The sequence below is a fragment of the Microcaecilia unicolor genome, chromosome 2 (assembly GCF_901765095.1).
Source record: "Microcaecilia unicolor chromosome 2, aMicUni1.1, whole genome shotgun sequence".
Classification (NCBI taxonomy): Eukaryota; Metazoa; Chordata; class Amphibia; order Gymnophiona; family Siphonopidae; genus Microcaecilia; species Microcaecilia unicolor.
In genome coordinates, this window is record NC_044032.1 from 44072536 (window position 1) to 44086041 (window position 13506).

At 38.3% G+C, this 13506-nt stretch overlaps 1 protein-coding gene across 2 annotated transcripts in view; it reads right to left on the minus strand.

Moving 5' to 3' along the window:
* The window catches only part of LOC115461851 (ferredoxin-2, mitochondrial-like), a 30283-nt gene extending 17112 nt beyond the window's left edge, over positions 1-13171 (minus strand). For both annotated transcript variants that reach the window (XM_030191908.1, XM_030191907.1), the window contains exons 1-2: positions 13089-13171; positions 9618-9666 (exon numbers count right to left, since the gene is read on the minus strand). In XM_030191908.1, coding sequence (XP_030047768.1) covers positions 9618-9666; positions 13089-13148 — 109 coding nt within the window. In that variant the 5' untranslated portion in view covers positions 13149-13171. The remainder of the gene's footprint in view (positions 1-9617; positions 9667-13088) is intronic.
* Between the last annotated feature and the right edge of the window lie 335 nt (positions 13172-13506).

Here is a 13506-nt window from a genome sequence, read left to right on the forward strand (position 1 = left end):
TAACTTTAGTGGACACAGACCTTGCAACTCTTGTACTGTTTGTGCCCACTCACTTCAGCTAGATTTATTTATACACCCCACCACAGGTAGAAAATACAAGTTGAAATTTGACAGTGACTGTAACTCTGAAAATGTTATTTATATTATTTTATGTCCTTACAATATGATTTATGTCGGCAAGACCAAAAGGAAAATAAAAACTCAGGTTATTGAACATCGTAGCTGCATTAGGAGACAGATTAAATCAGCTCCATTAGTAGAACACTGGATTGATGCCAAACACAGTATAGATGATTTAAAAGTTTTTGTACTGCAGCTTATTAAACGAAATGTCCGTGGTGGAAACACTGATCAAATTCTGTTGAGAGCAGAACAACGTGCAATATATCAAGCTGACTGTGTAGCTCCTAAAGGGCTCAACAAGGAAATTGAATACTTTCACTTTCTACGAGTGCTTTTTTACTTTTTGGCAGTTTTTCCAACTTTTATTATTTTATTTTTGTATATATTACTATGATTATTATTATTTTTCTTCTTTCTTCTTCTTACTATTTTTCTTATTATATTTTTTCTCATATTTTACATTTTTCCTTTTACAGATTCCATGATCAGTATAATTATTTTTGGCAAATGTATTGGTATATTACATTTATCATATTTTTTCCCTGGATGTCTTTTGTCATTTCCTTTTTTTGGAAGCCTTTGTGTTTTATTACGTTTTTTTTGTCCTTATTATTATTTTTTTCTTATTATTATTTTATTTTTAAATAAAAATGTTTCTATATTATCATTCATTTTTTTTGTTAATATATTATTTTTTTGGTTAATTTTTCTTTTTGGTTAATTTTGTTATGAGTAAATTCATATATGTTGAATGTGCTTTGTGTATGTATATATATATATATATATATATATATATATACATATATACACACACACACATATATACACACACACATTATAATGACTAAATAATCCTGGACATTCAATAATATTTATTTTTGTTTTTTTCCCCACATTATGAGCATATTATATATATATTTCATTTATATTATTATAAGGTTTCCATGACATTCTTTGGACATCTTATCACAATATTCCTTTATATATTTCTTTAGTTTTTTTTAGTATTTTCTATACATACTGGGTAATTATATTTTATGTTACGTTTGAATATCAAAGGAATATAGTTATCATCTGACTTCCATCTATGTATATAATTATATCATTTTGTTAGAATCTCCTTACAGCTTATTGACTAATCGGGTGGTGAGGTTATCATTTTAAAAGATAATACCTAGTAAACATAATATAATAGATTTTAATTGGCTTTTTCAATCTTTCCTTTTTAATTAATCAATGGGATATAATATATTTGCAAGGTGGCTAGCACTGGTTCTTACGTCAGGTCAGATCGTTTAATTGTCTTTTTAAATCTCCTTTTGTTTAATCATCTGAGGCATTATACATATTCCTCCTATTAACTGATCGGAAGACTGCTTAGACTAAACATCGGGTGATTAATTTACTAGATTTTCTAATTTATTTCCTGGAACAGGTAGTTATCGAATCCGATTTGTCAGTTCATTAACTCTCATTTATCTTCTATAAACTGGGCAAACTGCCTATTAGTTTCTCTAACACCCACGATGATTCAGCATTAATTGATTTAGACTAACCATCGAGTGATTAATTTACCAGATTTTCTAATTAATTTTCTGGAACAGGTAGTCATCAAATCTGACTTGTCAGTTCATTAACCTTTCATTTATCTTCGACAAATTGGGCAAATTGCCTATTAGTTTTTTTAACACCCACGACAGGCTTGACATCAACTGATTTAGATAATATATCCGTTTGTTACCTAAATGCTATTAGCTAGTACACTTATCAATCTAGTTTTTTAAATTCTGTACACCCTATCAAAAGGTGTCACGTTTCTGCATAGTGTCTTAATTTGGATGTTTTGGCGCCAAATCTTTTTTCAATTTGAATTTGTTGGTGTAAGACAGTATTCTTCTTTGCATTTAGGTAAGGTATTTTCTTCATTTTGTATTTCTTCATTTTGCTACGCTTTGCCGACATCCCTTAGCTGTTTTAGTATGACAGATGTTTAAAGCCCTTCTAAATCTGACTGTCGATATATCCGATTTTCAATTTTTTTGTATTAGTTTTTCATTCTATTGCCCACTTCAATGTCTTGCGCGCTATCCTTTGTATATCTTTGTACTTTCACCGCTATGGATACATTTATATGCTTTTGGATTCCTGACATCATCGCTTATATATTACTTTTGCTTTAGGGTACTCCTGTTTTATTTGTTTCATCTTTGGTTTTTTTGTCTTGTCAAGCTTTTTCGACATCTCTTAGCTGTTTTGGTTTGATAGTTTTTTTTATGTTCTCTTCAAGTCTGACTCTCAGTTTTATAGGTTTCCATTTTGTAGCATTTTTTAGCATTAGATTTTGCATCCCATTGCCCATTTTTGTCCCTCACGCTACTTACTGTATACTTTCTTGGAACTTTTACTCTAGGATATTTTTCTTCCTATTTTTCATTTTTTTTTTTGCGTCTGGAAATCTGCCATTTTTAACCTTGGAATTTTGTCTACGGTACTGGTTGATATATGATTTGATATATTCTGTTTTTGTATAAGCCCATTTTTCTCTCTTCATTTTTCATATTTATTTTTTCATTTTTTTATTTACTTTTCCTTGATTATAATGATTTTGCAATCAACGCTTTTGATGTTCCTTTACAGAGAGATCAATTCATATGCTCCACTGTCAATCAGTATACAATTGCGCACTCACTGATCGGTATGTTCATTTTTCATATGTCTGCCATTTTATGTTATATCTCCATGTGACCTATATGTAATGCAACAATTTTATCCCTTTTATGATTGGATTTGCATCAGTATTTTTACTTCTATTTATCATAGTTCCTTATATGTAGGAATGTCATATTATTTCTATGGATCAGTTCATTATATTATTTTTAACATTTTTGTTCTGTTGTATGCTATATCATTTTATATAAACAAATATTACAATGGATTGATATAACACACTTGTGCCATGGATATGAGATTTTTCTGAGGTATGTTTTATAGAGTTTTTCAAATAATTTTTTTATTATTAATTTGTATTACTTCTAATCTCTTATCTCTGATGTATCAGTGGATTTATTATAATAGTTATACAATAATTTTCATTTTATCGAATTACATCTACTCTATTAATATATCGAATGTGTATTTTACATATTTTTTGTGTATATGTTGTTTGTTTTGATTTTTAAACTTCTTTATATATCTTGTCTATTTTGATTTTTATGTATTAAATTTAATTATATATATGTTATTTTCTAGACCTCTGATGAAGGCTTTTTTAAAAGCCGAAACACGGACCTTGTAGGGTCCAAATAAAATTGCTTATTGGAGCATCTTACCCTGAGTTTGGACTGATCTCTTGAAGTTGGTTTCTTTTCCACTTTCTTTTGTGATGCTAAATTGTGAGGCATTACATACAAGTCTTCTGGCAGTGTTTTGGGCAGTCTGTAGTTTATGACCCTGCTCTTGCATACTACATATACTGCATTACAATAATCAAATTGGGACAATACTAAGGTTTGGGCTAAGTTTCTGAAAATTTCTTTTTGAGAAAAGGGGTCTAATTCTTTTCAAACTCCATAAAGTTTTAAAGACTTATCACTAGAGATACTTGCAGATCAAAAGAAAGGTGTTGATCGATTGTAATACCTAGAATTTTCACGTTCTGTTCTAGTGGGAACTTGCATTGATCTATAACGAATTCTATGGCAAGGTATGAATGGAATGGATCAGTAAGAACTAAGAATTTGTTTTTTTCCCCTATTTATTTTCAGTTTGAAGGTGGATGCCCAAGATTCCATCAGGTCTAGTCCTGCTTTAACAATATTCAAAATTTTGCTTAAATCGTTGATACGTGTAAATGGTCATGTCATCTGCATAAATAAAGGTGTTGAAGCCATTTTCTTCTAGTTTCCTCCCAAGTGGGGCCATAATGATATTAAAGAGGATAGGGAGATAATGGAGAACCTTGTGGCACACATACAGGAGTCCATGGTAGAGAGATGAGACCTCTGAGTTTCACTTGATATGCTCTTAACTTGAGGAAACATTTGAGCCATATTCCCATGTTGTCAAGTATTCTCACTAATATATCATGGTCTACCATGTGAAAAACACTGGACATATCAAATTGTAGGTTTTTTTTCTGCTTCTACTAATTTCTCTCCTAAAATTAGATATTAAAACATTAATATCCAGTGTACCTGAATGTAACTCACCTTGAGCTACTACTGAAAAAGGTGTGAGCAAAATCTAAATAAATAAACAAATTAAGACTGCCTCAGTGCTATAACAGGGTCTGAAACTGGACTGCGACTTATGTAATAATGAGAAGTTTAGGGAAAGGGAAATGGGACTTGATATACTGCCTGAGGTTTTTTTGCAGCTACATTCAAAGCAGTTTACATATAAATTCAGGTACTTATTTGTACCAGGGGCAATGGAGGGTTAAGTGACTTGCCCAGAGTCACAAGGAGCTGCCTGTGCCGGGAATCAAACTCAGTTCCTCAGTTCCCCAGGACCAAAGTCCACCACCCTAACCACTAGGCCACTCCTCCACTCCATTAATTTAGTAAATCAGTAGAATTGATGCAACTGGTCTGTAACTGGTTACATCATTTTTATCCCCCAATGAATATTAGGGATGGGAGTTAATATGATGTTACCTTTTGAATCAGAAAAGATGCCATGTTTGAATAAGTACAATAAATGTGACCTTAGGCATTCAATGAAGAAGTCAGGAGTTAGATTGGACAAGGGTCTAAGATACAATGGGAGGAAGAATATTTAGAATGTTTTGGTTGTATAAAAAGTTGGAGGTAAGAAGTCCAACCATACTCGATCTGCAGCAATGGACAATATATTGGGTTCTTCTATATAATTGTCTAGCTTGCCTGTTAGATGAATTACATTTTGTCTTAAGCTTGCACACTTTTTGTTTGAAATATATTGCAGTTATTCTCTCCTGAGTTTTCGTTCATGAGGTTTTTAACCAAGGCATATAATTTTTTTGGCGATTGAAAAACTGATAGGAGGTGAACGCACAAAGTACTTAATTTTCACTTTTTAAATTTTATTTTTGTAATCCCTAGTTGCTTTCTTCCATAGTGTTTTTTTTTCTATGGTTTTTGTTTTCATCCATTTTCTCTCCAATTTTCTACAGTCTCTCTTCATGTTTAGGATGTCTTGATTGAACTAGTTATTTATTTGTTGCATTTGTATCCCACATTTTCCCACCTAATTGCAGGCTCAATATGGCTTACATAGTACCGTAGTGGTGATCGCAAATTCCGGTATGAAAAATAACAGAGTGGACTTGCGTTAAAGTTCATGAGTAATAGAGAAAATTGGTGGTTAAAGAGAGAGAGTTAAGATTTGACCAGTTCTGGTATAAGTTTCGTTGTGTTGCAGGGTTCAGGTATTTAGGTTGGATCCTTATGGTATGCCTTTTTGAACTAATTGGTTTTTAGTGATTTCCGGAAGTTTGTTAGGTGGTGCATTCCATAGTTGCGTGCTTATGTAGGAGAAGCTGGATGCATATGTTGATTTATATTTAGTCCTTTGTAGCTTGGGTAGTGGAGATTTAGGTATGTGCGTGTTGACCTTGTTGTGTTTCTGGTTGGTAAGTCTATGAGGTCTGCCATGCAGGCCGGGGCCTCGCCGTCAATAATTTTATGAACCAGGGTGCAGATTTTGAACACAATTCGTTCCTTGATTGGGAGCCAGTGTAGTTTTTCACGTAGCTTTTTGCTTTTTATTTGGTCAGGATTTGTTTTTAATAGGAGCTATATCATCTAATATGTTTTTACAGAGTTCATCCCAAGTTACCAAGAAGTTGTTAGATTCTAGCATAGAAATTGGTTTGATTTTCATCTAGTTTAGACCAAAATTATTCTATATTGATTTCGCCACTTGAATTATATAAAGTAGGTTTGTAATGAGCTGTATTGTTGTAGTTAACTTCTTTCTAGTTTATTTTAAACTTTAGTCTACTATGGTCTGTCCATAAAATTGGCTCCCATTCTATCACGGGCATATAGATATTAGTGGGATTTATAAGTTTACAAGCTAGTAGGTCAAGTATGTGACCTTTACTATGTGTAGAAGTCCCTTTAGGAGTTATGAAGCTCCAAGATTCAAGAAACTGATGCAGTTCTTTTGATATAGTCTATTTTTTTCTAAATGAAGGTTAATATCACCTACAAACAATATATTGTCACAGTTGGTGCAGATGTAGAAGACTTTTCAGATTATATATCCATCATTCCAGTTTCCCAGAGGTCGATAAAGTGAAGATATTTACCTGTAGCAGGTATTCTCCGAGGACAGCAGGCCTTATATTCTATTCTCACATGTGAGTAACGCAATACTGTGTTGCCCGGTCCGGAGGTTTTGACAAGCTATTAAGAGCTTTGTGGAGTGCAAGACATGATCCACTGTGCATGTGCCTTCCCAAACGCCACAAGAGCGCAGTTACCACAGTACAATACTACAGCATATATAAGAAGAAGAAAAAAAAAAAAAAAAAGACAACTCCAAGGGGAAGCGGGAGGGTTTTAAGTCTATAAGGCCTGTAGTCTGCTGAGAATACCTGCTACTGGTACGTATCTTCACTTTCTCGAGGACAAGCAGGCCTATTTATTCTCATGTATGGGGAATCCCTAGCTACCAGGCTCACCGAAACAACCATTGGTCAATTGGGCCTCACAACAGCGAGGACATAACAGATTAACCTGAAACTATATACAAACTATGTGACAGTGCAGCCTGGAACAGAAGAAAAAACAGGCCTAGAGGGATGGAGCTGGATTCTATACTCCAAAAAGATCTCCAATACTGTCTTGTCCAAACCGAAAGTCGCATCGGGTATCTTGTTCAAGGCTGTAGAGTGATTTGAATGTGTGGACCGAAGACCATGTTGCAGCCTTGCAAATTTCTTCAATGGAGGCTGACCTCAAGTGGGCTACCGACGCAGCCATGGCTCAACATTGTGAGCCTTGGCATGACCCTGCAGGGTCAGCCCAGCCTGGGCATAAGTGAAAGAAATGCAATCTGCCAAACAATTACAGATTGTGTGTTTCCATGATGGTGACCCCCATCCTGTTGGGATTAAAAGAAACAAAAAGTGGGGTGGACTATCTGTGGGGATTAGTCCACGCCATGTAATAAACCAATGCTTGCTTGAACTCCTAGATGTGCAAGGCGCTCTCGGCAGGATGGGCATGATGTCAGGGAAAGAACGTTGACAAGACAAATCGACTGTGAGATGGAACTCAGACACCACCTTTGGCAGGAACTTAGAGTGCATGTGGAGGACTACTCTGTTGTAATGTATACGATGCATCCATTTCTAAGGCCTGAAGATAACCGACTATGAGTTGAAGTAACAGCCACCAAGAAAATGAAGTACTTCAGATGGCAGGAATCCAGTGGCTCAAAAGGAGTTTTCATCAACTGGGTGAGAATGACGTTGAGGTCCCATGACACTGGTGGAGGTTGATGGAGGACTTTGAGAAAAGCAAACCTCTTATGAAATGAACAACTAGAGGCTGTCCACAGATAGACTTACCATCTACACGCTGATAAGCACTAATTACACCGAGGTGAACCTTTATAGAGAGTCGGTCTTAAGACCAGACTCGGAAAGGTGTAGAAGGTATTCAAGCAGGGTGTGTGTAGGACATGAAATGGATCTAAGGCCTTGCCCTCACACCAGACAGCAAATATCCTCCATTTAAAAGAGTAACACATCTTCATGGAATATTTCCTGGAAGCCAGCAAGATCCAGGAGACACCCTCTGGCAGACCCAAGGAAGCAAACTCCAGGCTCTCAACATCCAGGCTGTGAGAGCCAGACTGGAGGCTGGGATAAAGAAGAGACCTCTGGCTGCATAATGAGGTCTCTTCTTTGCTTCTTCTGAGGATAACTCCAGAAGAAGAGGGAACCAGATCTGTTGAGGCCAGTAAGGCACAATCAGAATCATGGTCTTGACCGAGTATCAGCAAAACCTTCCCCACAAGAGGTATGGGAGAATGTGCATACAGAAGACCTGTCCCCCAGTGAAGGAGGATGATCTCCGATGCTAGTCTGTTGTTGGTCTGGAGCCTGTAACAGAACTGAGGGACCTTGTGATTGATGTGAGTGGCAAAGAGCTCCATTGAGGGGGTGCCCCATGTTTGTAAGATCTTGCGGGCAATGCCATGTTCAGAGACTGCTCGTGAAGTTGCATGACCCTGCTCAGTCTGTCAGCCAGACTGTTGTTTTTGCCCGCCAAATAAGTGGCACAAAGTAGCATACCATGCCGGAGAGTCCAACTCCACATCCAAAGGCCTCCTGACACATAGGGCATGATCTGGTGCGCCCCTGCTTGTTGGTGTAATACATTGCAACCTGACTGTCCATGTGAATTTGTACAATTTGGTGAGACAGCCAATCTCTGGAAGCCTTTAGAGCATTCCAAATACCCCAAAGCTCCAGGAGATTGATCTGGAGATGTTTCCTGGGTGGACCAAGCACCTTGAGTGTGAAGCCTGTATACATGGGCTCCCCAACCAAGGCGAGATGCATCAGTCATCAGCACTGTGGCCGAGGAATTTGGAATGGAAGTCCTAAAGCCAAATTGGATCGAATGGTCCACCACAACAGGGAGCAAGCAAGCTCCAGGAACACTTGGATGACATCTTCCAGGTTCATTGCAGCTTGGAACTACCAAAAAGCTAGGGTCCATTGGGCAGTTCTCATGTGAAGACATGTCATGGGCATCACATAAAAACTGTGGACACCAAGTGTCCCAAAAGCTGCAACATCTGCCGAGCCGTGACCTGCTGAGAGGTTAGAACCCAAGAATCCAGTGCAATGAGTGTCCACTCTCAGCCCCGGGAGGAAGGCTTGAACCTTCTGTGTATGTAGCAGGGCTTCAATAAACTCCAATTGGTGGGCAGGGTGAAGATGGGACTTGGGGTAGTTTAAAAACGAACCCTAGTAGCTTGAGAACCCAAGTAGTCCTCCGCATGGACTCCTGAATACCGTCCTCTGACATGCTCTTCACCAGGCAATCGTCGAGATATGCATGGACTCCCAGTCTGCATAGCGTCGCTGTGACTACCACTAGACATTTGGTAAATACCCTGGGAGCTGACGTGAGGCCAAATGGCAACATGTGGTACTGGAAGTGTTGGGTTCCCAACCAGTAGGCTGGAAGCATTAGGATGTGCATATATGCATCCTTAAGTCCAGAGAGCATAGCCAATCATTTTCCTGAATCATGGGTGGGAAACCATCCTGAACTTTTCTTTGACCAGGAATTTGTTCAGGGCACTATCTCCATTGTAAGCAAATAAATACTCATTGTGAATATCCTGAAAACCTGACTAGCTTGGTGTGTCCCAAGGACTGGGTTGATAAGCTCTAGACTAAAGTACATTCCTCACAAATTAGGAGGTCACGGCTGCAGTTAGACTACCTTTAGGACTATCCCAGTGAAATCCCAGAGAAATTTACTTACACATCATCTGAAGGCTCGGAGACTTGGCTTTCTTCTTCAGCCAGATACACTGTTGAATATACAACAGACCTAGTTACTATTCAACTACAACTTAAAATGTTCTTGCTTACAAAATTGTATGATCAGCGATGTTTAAATTTTGCACAATGTACAAAAACTTCCTGCACAGAAAGATCTCAACTGCCATTTACATCCTTTCATCCAATGTTTTGATGTTCTTATAATTATAAATATACTATTTTAACATTCAAAATTATGAAACATCTTACAAAAATGAAGACCTATACTGGCAGAAGTATTTCAAAATGTACTAAAAGCTTATAGCAAGTGCTATGATGTCTGGTCACACTTTGTGTGATTTTAGGAGAAACATATGGAACTGGGATCCCAAGGGGCTCATTTTCAAAGCACTTAGCCTTCCAAAGTTCCATAGAAACCTATGGAACTTTGGGAGGCTAAGTGCTTTGAAAATATGCCTCCAAGAGTGCTTAAACTGCTTTATGGCCCAAATATTGTGCCCAAAGTACAATACACTTGGGGTATCCAATAGCCGAATATCTCTATACATAATGAGGCTCATTTTCAAAGCATATATGTAACTGTGTAAGTCTATGTGCTTTGAAAATGAGCATCATTTAATGTCTGTTAGGCTGAAGACAAGTATGTACCCTATGGAGAAATGCTATTAAAAACGCCACCAGGAAATATTAACCAGGTATGCCTCTGGGAATTATATGACAAATAAATTAAGTAATGCAAAATGAATTACTATGATTTTTTAATATGCTACTTTAAATAGAACAGTATTTCAGGATTGTAGTAACATGCAGAGGTCCTGTTTAATACATTAGAACAATTTTAAATGACCAAAGACTATTACAGGAAGCAAATACCTCAGGTCATTTATATCCCATTCATCTCTTACATGCACCCCAAAACACACATACTAGCATGTGGTTGCCATGAAATTCTGCATTCAATATGGTACCTCATTACTATTTATCACTGCTGCACAAGAACCAAATCTTGTGTTGCAGTAAGTGAAAGGATAGCAAATTAATTTTAATTAAAAGGAATACACTTTTACTTAAACATTTTTTGTCTGGTGTCTATTTCTCTGCAACCCCCGCTTTGTTTTCCCTTCATCTTGCTACTGCTTCCTTTGTATAGCTCTTTTCCTCTCCTCTTCCACTTATTTCCCCTTCAATACACTCTCTTACAGCTTTTCCCACTCTCCCACCAAACGTATCTCCTTAACCCACAGGTTCTGAACAGTATTAAGGACACACTCAGCTACTAGCTGATTTTCATGACATCCACACTGAATATACGAGAGAAAGCTTTCTCATTTGCAAATTTTTGGGATATCCAAAAAACCTGACTAGCTGAGTGTATACCTCGGACTGGTGAGCTCACTGCCTAATACAATACCTCCCTAATCAAGCCCCTTTCCCAGCTTGTTTCTCCTCCCTCCCCAACTCTAGTCCCTCCCTCTTCTGATTATATCTTGATGCTGGCAGGTGCCCCCTCCTAGCATACCTGTTGTTTTCATGAACTATGTGGCCTCAGTACAAGCCACACAATATTCAAAATCCAGGGCTGTTCTTAAAGCCTCAGAACAGCACAAGAAACTCTGGCCACCACGTGGCTCATGCTCTGAGAGAGCTACAAGGTGAAGGAAGAAGCCTGCAACAGCTTCTCTTCATCCCTGGATGACTGCCCTGGCTCTGCCTCCTGCTAATGAGTTAATTCTATGCTCTGGGAGTTCCTTAAATAGTATTTGTTTCAGCAGCTGCTCTCTTCCACCCGAAGCCTGCCTGCATTTCAAAGAATTACCCAATTATACACCGGCTTGCTAATTGGTTCGCACTCTCTGATGAGTATTGGTAAATTGTTCAGGATAGATCCCTGTACCACCAGGCTCAATAAACCCTGTCTTTACCCAAGGCAGTCATCAGCAGCACTCTTTTTGATGAGTATCACTGTTATTACGTGTTTGACACTGGTGAGCAGATATTGCCACCTAGTCAACCACTGGCTCAAAAAGCCCGACCTGTACTTAGGGCAGTGAAGAGTGCTCAACTATCCTCATCGATAGGCGTGTGACTGCCCCTAAGGAAAGCAGCATCCATCAACATCAAAAACTGTTAATTAAAAAAGCACTAGCCTACTTCTAGCACCATGCCAAGGGCTGACCTTTACCACCACCAGTGGAGAAGAGCCCTGGTTCTACCTAGCATCTGTATATGTGCGTGGGTTGGCCCCACCAGAAATAGGCGCAACGAGCTATGGCCTCAAGCTTGAATGCTATAAAGATGAGCACTGCTAGAAACAGAGCAATACTGACTGTCTTCCTGGCTGCATCAGCTTATATAAGAGGTGAGCAAATCTGTTCTGTCTCCCACCAGTATAGGCTGGTCTGGAATGGATGAAGATGAAGGAATTTAACAGCATCTAAGGTCTGCAAATGAAAAAAACCATCTAAACAGTGACTACTGGAGTGGACTTCTTAATGTTATTGAGGAGAGATGTTCATTTACTGGTAAATTATTTTTAAAGAACTAAATACCATAGGAAAACATGGAAAAATGAAGGCATATAAAAGACCATGAGGCATATTTTCAAAGCACTTAGCCTTCCAAAGTTCCATAGGTTTCTATGGAACTTTGGAAGGCTAAGTGCTTTGAAAATATGCCTACATATGTCCTATTCCATTAGAGATGCTATGTCCCAAGCTTTCTTGAATTTAGATACAGTCTGACTCTCCACCACTTCCACCAGGAGGCCGTTCCACACATTCACCATCTTTCCGTGAAGAAGTATTTCCTTAGATTACTTTTGATTCTAACCCCCCCCCCCCCCTTCAACTTCATCTTATGCCATCTCATTCCAGAGCTTCCTTTTAATTGAAAGACTTAGCTCTTGTACATTTATGCCCCAGAGGTATTGAACCATCTCCATCATATCTACAGAAACAGAAATGTGCGTCTTTATTTTGTTCCAAATGTCACACAAATATACATAGTTTTACTGGAACGGTGGTGCCTTATACTGTGGAATAGGTTCCATAAAATTAATGTCTCTTCAGACAGGTGATCCTCCCCTCTGCCGTTTCTTAAATCTAAGAACAAATTCAGCTAAATTGCCATGAATTTCAGTAAAAATTACACTGCAGCTTTGCTGAGATCAAAGAATTTGTACTTTAACCTTAATTCTATTTAAATTGAATTGTATGGAAACATACCATGACTAACTATTCTGATTAAATAGGAAGAAGACCAGCTTGTAACTGGAGGGATGGAATTAGCTAGTTTTGTGCTACACCACTCCAAATAAGCAACACTAGCCTGGTCCTTGTTTGTACAAAGCTGACACCTCTCGGCATCACTCCTGTCCTGCAGCAAGATAGACATTACAGTGATCGGACAAAACATAGCAACATGTTATTCTCCAGAGCTAGGCATACCTCACCTGCTGTCTGAAACATCCTGCCTTGTTCTTTGTCTGCTGCTGCAACCCACCGAAAGACATGTGGGAATCCGGCACAGCTCTGAGGGGTCTGGAATGCATTAACCTTCGGAAACAACCTGAAGCCAACTGCTGGCTTTCCGAGTCCTACTCATGCTCATTTTTAGCAGCCAGGCTCTGTGCTACATCTGCCAGCAGGTCTAGGCTCCTGCAGTGACAGGCTGGAGTTCCAGCAGTCTGTGTGAAGCTTTCTAGTTTCCAACTGCAGCATTTTCTTTAAGGCCCATGGTACACATGAACTTGTGATGAAAACCCCTTCGGGAGAGGCATGGCTCAAACAATATATGGCCTTCATTTACAGACTTCATCTGTGTCACCAGCAGCAACTGAAAAAGAACAGAATATCCTATGCAAATTACTG